This window comes from Xiphophorus couchianus, chromosome 10, assembly GCF_001444195.1.
Source record: "Xiphophorus couchianus chromosome 10, X_couchianus-1.0, whole genome shotgun sequence".
NCBI lineage: Eukaryota > Metazoa > Chordata > Actinopteri > Cyprinodontiformes > Poeciliidae > Xiphophorus > Xiphophorus couchianus.
The window spans coordinates 9,839,902-9,854,795 of NC_040237.1; the positions used below are offsets into that span (position 1 = coordinate 9,839,902).

The 14,894-nt window shown below is 35.1% G+C and overlaps 4 protein-coding genes across 4 annotated transcripts; 2 read left to right on the forward strand and 2 right to left on the reverse strand.

Annotated features, from left to right (window-relative positions):
- Positions 1 to 295: 295 nt before the first annotated feature.
- cd79b (CD79b molecule, immunoglobulin-associated beta) lies at positions 296 to 5,990 on the forward strand. The gene is made up of 5 exons (XM_028029045.1): positions 296 to 451; positions 1,672 to 1,968; positions 2,055 to 2,173; positions 3,451 to 3,504; positions 4,859 to 5,990. Exons 1-5 carry the CDS (start codon positions 400 to 402, stop codon positions 4,946 to 4,948), a joined length of 612 nt encoding a protein of 203 aa, XP_027884846.1. The 5' UTR covers positions 296 to 399; the 3' UTR covers positions 4,949 to 5,990.
- LOC114151694 (interferon a3-like) lies at positions 5,321 to 7,906 on the reverse strand. The gene is made up of 5 exons (XM_028029048.1): positions 7,702 to 7,906; positions 7,533 to 7,616; positions 7,297 to 7,446; positions 6,082 to 6,159; positions 5,321 to 5,984 (listed from the first exon to the last, which is right to left on the reverse strand). The coding sequence occupies exons 1-5, from the start codon at positions 7,831 to 7,833 to the stop codon at positions 5,886 to 5,888; spliced, it is 543 nt and encodes a 180-aa protein (XP_027884849.1). The 5' UTR covers positions 7,834 to 7,906; the 3' UTR covers positions 5,321 to 5,885.
- A 2,545-nt stretch (positions 7,907 to 10,451) lies between these two features.
- Positions 10,452 to 11,385, reverse strand: LOC114151693 (interferon a3-like). Its single transcript, XM_028029046.1, has 5 exons — positions 11,254 to 11,385; positions 11,083 to 11,169; positions 10,834 to 10,983; positions 10,632 to 10,718; positions 10,452 to 10,550 (listed from the first exon to the last, which is right to left on the reverse strand). Exons 1-5 carry the CDS (start codon positions 11,383 to 11,385, stop codon positions 10,452 to 10,454), a joined length of 555 nt encoding a protein of 184 aa, XP_027884847.1.
- Positions 11,386 to 13,531: 2,146 nt separating this feature from the next.
- Positions 13,532 to 14,467, forward strand: LOC114152279 (interferon a3-like). Its single transcript, XM_028030116.1, has 5 exons — positions 13,532 to 13,663; positions 13,748 to 13,834; positions 13,934 to 14,083; positions 14,199 to 14,285; positions 14,369 to 14,467. The coding sequence occupies exons 1-5, from the start codon at positions 13,532 to 13,534 to the stop codon at positions 14,465 to 14,467; spliced, it is 555 nt and encodes a 184-aa protein (XP_027885917.1).
- The last annotated feature ends 427 nt before the right edge of the window (positions 14,468 to 14,894 follow it).

The following is a 14,894-nucleotide window of genomic DNA, read 5'->3' on the forward strand; positions in this document are numbered from 1 at the left end:
ATTAAAAACAATTCTGCAAAGAAGAGTGGCTGAAAATCCCTCCACAGTGGTGTAAACAACTCATTGCCAGTTAAAACAACTTAAAGTTAAGTTGCTATCTTCACCAAAAGGCTCAAAAACATATATTATTTTCTTTAGATTTCCCAGATTCAAAGGCTATAATAATTTGCTTTGAGTTTTAAAGGAACTTATATTTTTTCAGGCTGTAGTATTGAAAGTGCATTGTTCAAAGTTATTTTGGTTTGTTGCTCTCCTTCCCTCATTTGCATGAGGCTGAAGCTTGTCAGACTGACTCCACACCCACTGTAGTAACAGCTTAATTCTTTCTCAGACTACAGAGAGACTTCCACTCACTCGCCGTGTCAACTGTTAAGTCAGTTCTTCCTTTTGCATGTCATCATGCGTTGGACTCTAGCTGGATGCTTTGGATTTGTGTTGATAAGTATATCAGGTAATTATAAACTTTTGTCACATGGTTCATTTCACTTGTTAGCAAACTCAGAAAAAAAACATGTAGGACCTGTAATTTTCTGCAGCACCTGTAATCAATGTTAGCAAATTTAATCTTGTTCCGGTAATAGCTGTGTGTTTTTATAGCTACAATATAAAACACATTTTTTTAACTAATTATAGTTAAAAATCTAACTATAATTAGTTTTTTAGGTCTGTTTAACCACAGCTACCAGGCACACAGGAATTTTGCATGTTATTTTTACCTTTACTTCCTGGCCATCTGGAGGGGAAAAGAGGAAGTTCTTGTCTGAGACAAAGAATGTTATGTTATTGTCATGTTGATGAGCTTCTTTACAATTATTTTACAGTAACTGAAGAACTTTGTTAAAAGCATTTTTTATCCTTTAAGAGAAACTACAGTATGAACTCATTTTGTTCTCTCTACAAACTCTGTTGTGTTTATCGTCACTTAATTGGTGGTTGTTTTTCTCAGCTTTGATTCACTCTGTAAATAAAATACAGGATAAAACTGACATCTTTCGTGCATATCTGTGTCAAGTTGCCATTCAAAAAATTCAAATAAAAGAAAGTCCTCATGCTTTATAACCCATTAAACTACTAATCATTTATGAAGTCAAATCATTTTATTCAGAAATGTTAGTATTTTTGCTTTTGCTAATCGATTTTAACATTTTGGTAAAATGGACTTCAGCAAGATTTTTGTTTGTTTAATTGTTTAATAAAATGAATAATTTTAATAATAAGCATTGAACATTGATGTTGCTTACAAGTTTTGCTGCTATAGTAAACTGCTCAACTGATTATCTGATTGAACATTGGTAAAATATTTAGTTTTAAAATATCAGAAATGATAATCTTTTACAATAAAACATGGATTAACGGGATTAATTTATTTTTTGCTTATATACATTAATTGAACAAATTACCCCCAATACTTGGATAGAGGATTCAGGTGGATTTTATCAACAGAATTAATCAAATAATTTTGAATGTTGGACTTTACATTTTCATAGCGCTTACCCTAGGATTACTTCAGACCATAACTAGTCCTAAGAATTAGATATCCAAATACAAAATTTACCCAAGTAAATCATTTTCTTGTGCCCAAGTAAACTGTATTATTATCTCTTGAGGCTAAGTGGAATGGCGAACTCTATCTTTTTCAATTTCATGTAACTTTTTCTGTTGTCTGCTCAGTCGCCCTGAAGATCAGCCAGAAACCCAGGTTCTACGGATTAAGACCTCAAAAGAAAGTGCCTATTTACTGCCAAGTCTCACCGAAAGATCTGAAAGGCACAGTGGAGTGGTACAAAGCTGACAAATATGGCGCAGACAAGAATAAGATTGTGCATAATGAAAGGATTCGGTTTGAAAGTCAACTTATGATCCAAAACGCTTTCCTTTACTTCATGGAGCTCAAAGTAGAGGACAGAGGAGTGTATTACTGCTCAGTAAATGACACTTTTGGCCCTGGAACTGAAGTACAAGTAGTCAGTAAGTGGACAAGACTCTGTGTGATAGATATAAATAATACACAGTCAAAACACACCTCTAACTTCTCATTTTTCACTCCATGATAGGGCCCTATGACCCTGTCAAAGCCCAGTACAGAAGCCAGATGAAGGATGGCCTTATTGTCCTGCAGGGCCTGCTATTGGGTGTTTGTATCGGTGCTTATCTGCTGCGTAGACAAAATCTGGTACGAATTGCTTTCATCACACTGTTTTTAACTCAACAAAAGCATATGCATCATAAGGAAAATTATGATTTTTCCCCCCCCCCAACAATCAGACATAAAGAGGATAGAAAAAAAGAAAAACTGTTTTTAATTAGGTAGTTTCATATAACCATCATCTGGTGTTCTAACACATCACAGATTGAAATCTAGTGACTTTGGAGGGCACTGGCGTAGAGGGAACTCTTTATTATGACAGGAATCTAGTTAGAGATGATCTGAGTTTTGTGGCATTATGTATTATCCTGCTGGCAGTAGCCATCAGAAGATCTGGTCATAAAGGGATAGACGTATTTAGCAACAACACTCAGGTGCTTCTCCCTACCTAGATTAATACAAATTAGATTGATACAATTAGGGGTACTATTTAATCTATTGTCAGGGTCACTCGATGGGGTTGTTGTGGTCAATATAAATTGATGTGCAGGTTAACCAAGCAAATGCTGGGATTCAAATCTCTCTGAATACGTCCACCAATTAATCCAGTGGTTCCCAAAGTGTGGGGTGCGCCCCCTCTAGGGGGCGCAGTGCCATTGCAGGGGGGGCGCAGGAAGCGGTATGAATGAATGAAAAAAAAAACAGTTACACAAACGTGTTTCACTGTAAAAATGGTTTGTAGTGTGTTTTGTTGCAACCTGAAGTGTGAAATAAACTTCAGTGGAGTTTAAAAACTAAATATGTGTATAGGTTTATGTGTAATTGAATGATGTGTGTGCCCAGTTGAAGTTTTTTTTCTTTTTGGGGGGGATATTTTTGTAATCCATAGGGGAGCCCAGAAAATCTTTGGGAACCACTGAATTAATGTATTAAATGCATGCACTTTCTGTTTTAATTAATTCATAATGGATTTAAATAATATATAAAAACTTACTATTTGTTAAACTGTGGCACTTTTGATGGGCCTGGGTATGAGAGTTAAGATAACAGAGTAATTAATGTCTCTAAATATCCTAAATAAAATAAAAAGATAAAACATATGAATACCTAAGGTAGTAAGCAAATAATATAAATACACTGGTAATGTAACATAAAGATACATTTTAAAAAGTATTGGATATATAAGCACTTGTTTATGAATTCTGGCCTTGATTGTGCTCCAGAGGTTCTCTTTTCTTCATAATAATAATAGATACACAAAATAGAGTTTTTTTTGAAAATACATGGATGGATCTATCTATTTAAAGTAGTCATAAATGTCATGCCAAATATCTAACAGAGTTTCTTTCTTCCCTTTCATATAGGTGAAAGATAACGACAGCTTATATGAAGAGCCTGAAGCTGACCACATCTATGAGGTTTGTCTAATCTGGTTGTACATTTCCTTTGTTCATTTATTTTTAATAAAGCCATGTCACGTTCAAAACTCTTCACAGATGTGTCTCTTTTACATAACAAGTACAAGTGTAATTTTGACAGCCAACAGGAAGCTCTGTCTCCCTGCATCATTAACTTTTTAACCACAACTGCTTTGTTTGTTCTTCATCCTTTGTTGGAGCTGCTGGCAGCTTCTTGTCTGGACTACGCTTTCTCTGTCGCCAGAATTGATTCACAGTAACATTAAAATGAGTATCTGTAGATTAAGAAATACACTGTAACGGGTTTTTGTTGATGCAAAAAGAAGTCAATGACAATAGTTATCCAATTAAGCATCTAATATATATGACTTTACAGTGAAATTATAAAACATTAGGGATCTACAGACTTACTGTTGAGTAAAAATATTGTTGTAAATGGTTAAATTTAGTTACATTTATTGCACATTGCTCATTTAAATATGAACCAGTAACTGTAATACAGAAATATTCCACTAAGGCCAAGAATAATATTTTAATTTAAGATTGAGTGGTTGTTGTCTCCGGTTAATTAATATTGCTGTTGTTAATTACATTATCCTATCTATTTTTCTTAAAATGCAACATAAATCTGATGCAACATAAGCTAAAATAAAGATAAGACATTATAACACAGAACTGCTGAGAATACAGCAATTTTTTCTGTGAAAGTAATTAAGTCTGTAATAATCCACATTACTTCAATACTCCTGTGAATTCTAAATTAACTCTATTATTGTTGTTACTAATGATTATTTACTTGTAAGATTTGGTCAATGTAAAGAATATATACATTTTTTCTATGAATTTTATTCTACAATATTGCATCTCATTGTATTGTATTCTGGATTTCTAGTCCAAAACTACAGACTAGTCTTAAAACGTTTTTGGTTAGCAGTATTATTTATTTATTTATTTACTTATTTATTATTTCTTTTGCGATGTTTTGACGACGTTTAATGTTGGGGATATATACTGTACATCTGCTGAAGGGTAGGTCAGTCCCAAGTAGACTTTTTATTATCATTCTGTTACTTTCTTGGAAAAAACAAAGTGGTACTACCCACAATGACCTTTTGTAGAAAGGTCATCAAAGTTGATGCAAATATTTGTTGTTAATGTCAGCATTTCTTTTTTCGTTTTTTTCTTTTTGACATCTAGCAGCTGCATTTCTTGTGTCTGAGTCATTCATGCAAATAAAAGTGTACTCAAAGATAAAGAAAAATCTTTCTTAGATATTGGTTGGCTCTTTTGAATAAACATTGGATTCAGACACATATATGTAAGTGGATTAATTTAATCTAATCCCCAATTTCAGGGGTTGGCCATTGAGGCATGTGGAGGAGGTCTGTATGAAGATCTCACGGCGTACGCTCGGGCTGAAGGAGCCGAGGCCCCATGGGAGTGAAACCGACATTTCCTGCTGCCCCATTGATATGGAGTACATATTCATCATTTTCAGTTGTGCAGTGAAAAGCAGACAGACAAGCCTCCTGTCGGGTGTGAATATATCTGTGTTTTACAGAGAATGGTGCCGTTTTTGTCATATGCTTAAACAGTTTACTTCTACATTTTCCAGCATTTGCCCAACAAAATAACAGCAGCTGACAGTTGTGACCCAGCAGGACAGAAATATCACTGCTAACTAAATTTAAAGGACATCAACACAATTCAAACAACAACAAAGAACCTTCATTGGTGGTAGTTGTATGAATGCATGAATTGTGTCTCAGGGTAGGTTTGTAAATGTTATGGGGCTTTTTTTTAATCGGAACAGTAGAGTCATTATCTTCAAGTTTGATCCGTCTTATCATTTCAGATTCTGGATTAGGAATGACCAAATGATTCTTTACAAAACAGTAATACAGTCTTTTAATTAATGACACTGTAATCTCAGGTAGCATGCTTTTGGCTGATTTTTGCATTGATAATTTTATACGTTTTAGTGTTTGTGAAAGAAATTGTTTGCTCTAACATCTGAAATTTCTGCAGATTTTATTTAAATTTTTTTTGGGTGCTTTATATAATTATTTGATCAACTTTGTTGTATCTCATTTTGTTACCATTTTGTCACATGATAGCAGCATAGAACTGCTCTCCATTAGGAATTTAGCGAGGCTGACTTCATGTAAAACATCTGTGTTTAAGAAAAAACAGATTTCAGGTTGCTTCATAGGGTGATTTTTATTGTTTTTAAATCAAATATTGTTTTTAAATAAAATACTGTATATATATAAAAAAATTCGTGTCTCAGAATATATTTGATAGTCAATTCCATGTTCTTTAATACAAAAATAATAAATAAGCAATTAAATAAACAGATCGTTGTTGGAAAAGCTGAGGTTTCAGTTAGAGATGAACAGAGAAGAAACCAAATGGTCCGCTCTGATTAGATGGAGTTTGATTTCCCTCCTGATCAACTCCCAGGCTTCAGCACTGTGGCCCTGTGGAATAAGTAATACATCAAAACTGTTGACAATGTTCAAATAAAAAAATTAATAAAACACAAGTTTAGCCACCTAATTAGAAAGGGAGACTCACCATCTGTCCAAACACGCTGTTTGAGAGTCTCTTAAAGTATATGTGCAGCCTCCTGTTTGGCCTTTTTGGGTTCCCAGCCTAAAAAAAAAAGAAAATAATAAAATTAATATTTATTCGTTAAAAGGTTTAAGGTTAACCTTTCTGTTTATGTGGGGTTAACACCTCCAGTATTCATATGTATTTTACCTCATGACATTCTCAAATTTCTGTGCGTTTTTACTGGACCTTTATGTGATAGATCAACACAAAGGAGCACTAAAATGTGAAGTGAAAAGTGAAATGATATATGGTTTTTAAATGTTCCTACACATAAAGATCTGAAAGTGTGAAGTGTGTCATGCATTTATATTGAGCCTCTCCACTCTGAAGAAAAATCCAGTGCAACCAACCGCCTTCAGAAATCCACGATTTAGCAAATAAAGTAAACCCGTGGTAACTCTGGAGGAGCAGCAGAGATCCACAGCTGAGATTGGACAATCTTTGAACAACACAACTGACACAACCTCACAGCTATGTGTTGTGTCATTGAAAAACCTGGGCTTATAAGGAGTTGTGAGAAGAAAGCCATTGCTGAAAGAAGGAAGCCATAAGAAGTCTTATTTGTAATTTACCGCTAGCCAAATATGGATAAATGATACTTGAGTGAGAAAACTAACAATGCACATCCTGCTCTGAATATTTGATCTTTGGATGACAAAATTAGAATATGCTTGCTAAATGTGGTATTTTTATTAACTGTAATTGTAAGAAATCATAATTAACAGAAATAAATGCTTGTAAAAGGCAGCTTGTGTGAAAGTAAGCCATATAAACTGCTTTATTTTGTGAATGGAGTTAGTGAAATAAATACATTTTTCAGTAATGTTCTAATTTTTCAAATAAGGCATAGCAAGATGTGAAACTTGTTTGCAGTGACCCTCTATCTAATTTGACTGAGTTAAAGTTGTCTTATAAAAAGTAATTGGAATAGATCTGAGTCTATGGATCTGCAAACATTGTAGTCAGGGAACCCCATCAAAACTTGTTGGCTAATTTGTCATTTTGTAACCTTTTCCTTCAATGAGACAATTAGGTGCTATTTTGTTTTTGTCTATCTTGTAAACCACATTATTGTACAATCAGGTATGTGGTTATATTGTGACAAAACGTTAGTCGAAAACGGGTGTGAATACTGCTGCAAGATTAATCAGAGGTTTACAAATGAATTGTACTTACACAGAGCTGTAGTTCATCAGCCTGTTTGTTGACAACATTCAGAAAGTGCTCCATTGTGACCTCCTGCCATGATGAAGAGATGTCATCTTCCTCAAACAGGGCAGAAACCTCCTTCAGAACCTGGACAGTGAAGGCAAGTTTAGCCTCCGCCTGGAACAAGGAGGAGACCATTCACAGGTTGTTACATGCAAATAATCAAAAATAAATATTAATTTTTGATTTTGTAGATGCCTTACAGATGCTCCTGAAGCCTGGTGGTAGAGAGGATAAGGGAATGCCGCAATGTTCACTTCAGGGTCCTGATTTACGTAATGGTAAGCCTGCATCGTATAAAGACATAAATATCAGCAAATACTCTGAACTTATCAAATATTAAATATAAAAAAATTGAATCTGGTCTCTTACCATCAAATCCAGCAGAGTTAATGAGTTTGTGCTGTACTGTCTGAATTTATGCTCCATCCACCTGCAGCTCAGCGGAGAGCATGCGCAGAACACACAGAGAAAAATACAGGCGAAGAAAATTCTGCTCAGCATCTTGATTTTTTATTTTTATTTATGTATCTATTTATTTTTATGTAAAGACAAATTTCCTTTCAATATGAATAAATTCCAGATGTCTCCGGCTGTTCTGGTGGATCTGACCTGCAGCGGCCCCTTTAAATTGGGCGCACAGATTTCATTTTCGAAATACGTGCAGCTTTACTCGGAACGTCAATTTCTCACCTCAGCAGTAAAACATTTCGCATTCAATTAGCAAAATTAATCATCAAATTAATTGATGATTAATTTGAATATTTATAGGCTAGAAGAAACTACAGCACGCACTCAAAAAGGCTTGGAGTCCAAATTATGACATCATGAAAAATAAATAAATAGCTTCATAAATAAATGTTTTATTTACTTTTTTCACTTATAAGTATGGAAAATATTACGATTAATATTTTTAAGCAATGTCTTATTTCATGTTATATGTGGAACTGCCAACCTGAGTAAACATAACATGTCAATAAAATGTTTTGTGAAAGGAAAAACAAAAAAAATGCTTTTTTTTTTTAAGTTAGGAAAAATGGTGTGGCTCATGAGCAACAAGGTGTGTTTATAATCCCATAGGTGCCATAAACGGGAAGTTCCTGCTGAGAAATGAAAGCGTCTGCGGCCTGTGACGCGCGTCGACGCTCCTTCCTTGGAATCGTTCAGCGATATTTCGCGTTGTCCCATCTGAAACCCGCTGTGTGAAAACAAAAAACTATAATTCTTTCAGACGAATAGCTCACCACTCAACCTTTCATGATCAGATTAGAGACCATATTACTTACATTTGAATTCCAGATTTGGCGAACTACATTTGTTTCTGGTTAGTTAAAATGAAGTCATCAGACTCTATAAAAGTTTTTTTTTTTATTTTTTATTTTTTTTTTTTTTAGAATAAATATAATATGTTTATTGATAGGCCTATTAACCCAAATTACACGACATTGTCGTACTCGGCGCATTAATTTCAACGTCATTCATTCAATTTATGAACAACTTTTTGTTTGTTTTACTTTTATTGCCGTGTGTGCGAAGTGTGAAAATGTAAATGAAATAACACATTTTACAGTAGAAATGCAAATATAAGATAGCATATTTTTAAAGAAACCAATCTAGCATTTTAAGTGGGCTTCAAATAAAAAAAAAAATACATTTGTTCATGCGCCCTCTGGTGATGAAAAACAGTAATTGCATTGATTCGACACCGCATCCAGACTAACAAAGTTTGAAATTTGAAACAATGACATTAAAAATGAGCCAAATTTTAAGATGTGTCAAGCTGCTGTGAAAACAGAGCAAAGACCTAATACTTGAAAGTCAGGCACCAGTATTTTTTCACAACATAGTTTAAAATTAATAAACGGATTTTGATCAATGAAAAATGTAAAACAAAATAAAATTCTTAATCTATTCCTAATAATTTACATTAGGCCTAATTAACAAATCTCTGGATACAGTTGTAATTTGCTTAAGCTGTGAAAGATTATATACATTTGAAAAACTATATTTCCTGATCAAAGCAAACAGATAAACACTACTAAAAGTGTATTTTAATCAATTACTTACTTGGTAAAAAGTATTTTTTTTAGCTTCTCTCGGAACCACATATATATACTTCTTTGTTTTTGTTTCTCAACCCATTTGGATTGAGAAACAAATCCAGATGGGTTGGATTCATCATGAGTCTTACAAGGACACGGACATTTAATCATTTTGGTAGAACAGGAAATGAGTCCAAGCGTTATGACTAATTTAGCGTATCTACTTATTTTAAAAAAACAACTTGTCTCAAACAGTGAATTAGGCTGAAAGATCTCAAAAATCCACACATTATGCACAAATGGAGAGATTATGGAACAGCGGTGGAACTTCCCAGGAGTCACCTCTACCAAAATCTCTCCAAGGGCAGATCAACAACTTATCCAGGAGACTTTAAAAGAACCCATAGTGACATCTAAAGCACTACAGTCTGCATATGATTCAACAAGAAGACTGGGCAAAAAGGGCATCCAAGGGACAGTTGCAATGGCAAAACCACTGTTGATCAAAAAAAACACAAGGGCCCATAGACTTTTGATTAAAATATCCTGTGGACTCTTGAGACAAAAGTGGAACTTCATATTGACGTTCAAACATTGTGGTTTGGGGTTGCTTTGCTGCTTCAGGACTTGAATGAGTTGCTGAAAGTGGGAATCATAAATTCATCTAGAAAATCCTGACGCCATCACTTCAACCTCAAGCGAACCCCAGGTATGACAATAACCCTCAGCTCACCAGAAATTCCACCTCTGAATCAGTCAAAAATAAACAAATTCAGCTTTTGGAGTGACTTAGTCAGTTGCATTCAAATTTTCTTTTATGAAATATTCTAGTTGCACATTTCTTTGCAATTTTGTTTTAATTTTGGGGGAACTGAAAGGCTTCTTCAATACTACTGAAGTAAAATGATAGAATAAAACTCAGTCATTTTTGTAGTTTTATTTTTTCAAATCATCTTTATTTCCACAAAAAGAAACAGAAGGAAATACTAGTTTGGGTAACAGCAGAAGCACTAAAATTAGGAATATATAGGTAAATAAATACTTAAATAATAAATTAAAGGTTCAGCCATGTTCAATATTTTAGTTGGGGAGGAGCAGAGAGGAAACCAGGTGGTCTGCTTTCATTAGACAGTCTTTGACTTCCCTCCTGATCAGCTCCCAGGCGTCAGCACTGTGGCCCTGAAGACACAACAATGTTATTATTATTATGCAGTTTTGAAACATGACATGCATAGTAGCAGACAGAGAATGTAAACTGACCATTTTCGCCAGGATTTCATTGGGTAATCTCTTGAAATACAAGTGCAGCTTGGTGTTCCTCTTCTTCATGTGGCTATGGCCTTTAATCTGAAATAATTAGAGAAAAGTCAGGTTTATAGATTTTGTTTTGTACATTTGTTGTGAGATGTGTTTATATTAAACTGCTATGAAATGTATCCAATCTGAATGGAGGTGAACTTACACAGGAGTGAAGTTCATCAGTCTGTTTGTTGACAACATTGAGAAAGTTCTCCACTGTGACCTCCTGCCATGATGAAGAGCTTTGATCTTCCTCAAACAGGGCAGAAACCTCCTGCAGGATGTGAACTGCGAAGGAAAGTTTACCTTCAGCCTGGAACAAGAGGAAGAAGAGGAAAACTATGAAATGACTGAAAGAATCATTGCTGGCTCATCTACAATAGATCATAAGCAGCAGCTGTAGATGACTTACTGATGCTTTGGATGCCTGGCTGTACAGATGATCAGGGAAGGCCACAGTGTTCTCTTCATCCTCAGTGCTGTTAGTAATGTTATTCGCCTGCAGCACAAACAGACGTCAGACCTTAAATACATTTTCATTGATCAGACGAACTTTAAAAAGTCTTCAAATCTGGTCTCTTACCATCATATCCAGCAGATTCAAAGAGTTTCCGCTGTACTGTCTGAATTTATGCTCCATCCACCTGCAGCTCAGCGCGGAGCCTGAGCAGAACAGACCGAGAAACACACAAGCGAAGAAAATCCTGTTCAGCATCTTGACTTTGTCCTTTAACTAAACAATAAAACTTCTTTGTACACGAACTCTGATGTCTCCTGGTGTTGTTGTGTGGACGCAGAGCCGCAGCGGAGCATTTAAGCCAGAGCGAAGAATTTCATTTTCCTAATGTTTCATCAAACCGTCATCCTGCGGTTTTCAGGTCAATTTGGCCGATTTCAGGTTTGAATAATGTAAATAATAACAATAATAATAATAATAATAATAATAATAATAATAATAATAATAATAATAATAATAATAGTTACCATTATTATTATTATTGAATGAAATATTTTTAATTTTTCTCGACCGCGCTTTCAGACGCACATAGAGGAAATTAGAATAAATAGTCACAGCATGTACATATATTCTACAATAGACAGGGGGAAGTACTAATTGAATAATGAACAAACGAAGTCTTTAGTTTTTTGATCCTACAAAGTTGAGTGCCTTATAGCATGCTTTTGTTGAATGATATCTGTTGGGTAAAGTCTATTATTTGTTTTCTTGGTTAATGTTAGCTGATTTAACCTTTTGGCTATATTAAGGAGCTTATGCTAAATAATGGTATTAGTGCGAGATGGACAAGTTTAAATTTAATTATGAATAATTGTGAATAACACGCCCGCAGCCGCGTGTTCCAGCTAAAACAAAGATGAAATATCATAGTGAGCGTCAGAGCCGCTTTCAGTTTCTCTCCAACTTTCCCTGTTTCGCTGCTGTCAGTTCATTCACATTGATGAAGTACGGTGGCCACTGCAATGAATTGATGCAATTCAAACAACTCCGACACACCTTCCAGGTGTGTTGTCAGTCATTTCGAAATCAGTTATCTAACTCAAGTCAAGTTTATTTGTAGCCTACAGCACATTTCAGCAACAAGGCAGTTCAATGTGCGTTACATCATAAAAACATAACCCAGCAACAAATTAGGCAACAAGCAATATACAGTACGTCGCATTTTCTCAAATGTCATCATCAAAATCATCAAGCAAATACAAATCTAATATGTTGACCAACATTCCAATAATCAAAGGCAGCTCTAATCATGGGTTTTCAGCCTTGATTTAAACTAATTCAGTTCATGTTTGCTTTTCTTTTTTCAAGTTGCTTTTTATATTGACAGCACGTTATATTTTCTTTTTATTTTTATTTTGTCTACAATTGCCACTCAGTGGTGGTTGTTGTGTGTCTTGTCTCTATGCTGTAACTGCGAAATAATTTCCGTGCTGGGATGAATAAAGTAATTCTATTCTATTCTATGTTTGAAATGGACATTTATCGTGTTTTCACACATTTACTTATCCAACTTCATTTTCTCCAGCGTGCCCATTCTGGTGAGGTAGATAAAGATTTCTTTTAGATGTAAAAAAAGAAGACTCAACAACAAAGAAAACAAAACAACTATTTTTAAAATATTTCCACTGAAAAAAAAAAACACGTTACTGACATAATCAAAGAAAGTTCAGACATTTTTACTGCATGTGCTAATGAGGTGGTAAGGAATTGACACAGTACGAAATGTCCTGCAGCACCTGAACAAAATACGGGTTCGAAACGAACTAAACGTACCAGCTCGTTACTTCCCACCGCTGTCAATTTTGTTTCTCTGTTTCTTACCTGACCCCGAGTTTGGATCAGCTAACTTTTATCTTAGGAAACTTCATTCCGTACCTTAGAAATTAGTATCTAAATAGTTGTTTCTAATGGGTATTGAGTAAATTCAAGAACAAAGTTTGGTTTATTATCAGGCTAATTGACGTATAAACGTGCCTCATCCCATGATGACCCATGAGGATAAATGTATTTCAATTAAAGTCACCACGTTCATCTTGTTTTGAAACGTTCACTGCAGCTTTTGTGGCCTCAACTATTTCAGAACACGGCTTATTTTTCATGATTATTTCACTCGTTCACACGGATTTACACCATACAGGCTCACGAGCCAAACAATGGTTCGTTTTCTACCTGAATGAAAGCCGCTCTCTCCTCCGCTGGCTTTTCCCAAGGTGTGTCTGGAAAGCGAAATGCAGGCTCTGGCTTAAATGCTCCGCTGCGGCTCTGCGTCCACACAACAACACCAGGAGACATCAGAGTTCGTGTACAAAGAAGTTTTATTGTTTAGTTAAAGGACAAAGTCAAGATGCTGAACAGAATTTTCTTCGCTTGTGTGTTTCTCGGTCTGTTCTGCTCAGGCTCCGCGCTGAGCTGCAGGTGGATGGAGCATAAATTCAGACAGTACAGCGGAAACTCTTTGAATCTGCTGGATATGATGGTAAGAGACCAGATTTGAAGACTTTTTAAAGTTCGTCTAATCTATGAAAATGTATTTAAGGTCTGACGTCTGTTTGTGCTGCAGGCGAATAACATTACTAACAGCACTGAGGATGAAGAGAACACTGTGGCCTTCCCTGATCATCTGTACAGCCAGGCATCCAAAGCATCAGTAAGTCATCTACAGCTGCTGCTTATGATCTATTGTAGATGAGCCAGCAATGATTCTTTCAGTCATTTCATAGTTTTCCTCTTCTTCCTCTTGTTCCAGGCTGAAGGTAAACTTTCCTTCGCAGTTCACATCCTGCAGGAGGTTTCTGCCCTGTTTGAGGAAGATCAAAGCTCTTCATCATGGCAGGAGGTCACAGTGGAGAACTTTCTCAATGTTGTCAACAAACAGACTGATGAACTTCACTCCTGTGTAAGTTCACCTCCATTCAGATTGGATACATTTCATAGCAGTTTAATATAAACACATCTCACAACAAATGTACAAAACAAAATCTATAAACCTGACTTTTCTCTAATTATTTCAGATTAAAGGCCATAGCCACATGAAGAAGAGGAACACCAAGCTGCACTTGTATTTCAAGAGATTATCCAATGAAATCCTGGTGAAAATGGTCAGTTTACATTCTCTGTCTGCTACTATGCATGTCGTGTTTCAAAACTGCATAATGTAATAATAACATTGTTGTGTCTTCAGGGCCACAGTGCTGACGCCTGGGAGCTGATCAGGAGGGAAGTCAAAGACTGTCTAATGAAAGCAGACCACCTGGTTTCCTCTCTGCTCCTCCCCAACTAAAATATTGAACATGGGTTGAGATATCATATAAATTATTTATTTATTTATTTCAAAATTATCCAGTGTTTTATGACTGTGAAGACACTGATATTTATCATTATTTGTGCAGTTTCTTTATTTTTATTTTATTTCTCCCATCTTTTGATTACTTTGTATTATTACCTTTCATAATAACTTTTATTTATGTATTTATTTATTTATTTATTTATTATCTATGTTGGCATTTTATGTATTTCCATTTGTTTTCAAATCATTGTAAAGCAATTAAAATAATCATAATACACTGTTTAAAACATATTTTAAAGAATAAAATGATCTCATAGTCAAGGAAATGTGTCCTCAGCCCTCATTTACCATGAAACTTTTTCGGAATGTGCAGTGACTTCCAAACTCAATTCTTACACATCTTGTGACATTTTTTGTATTC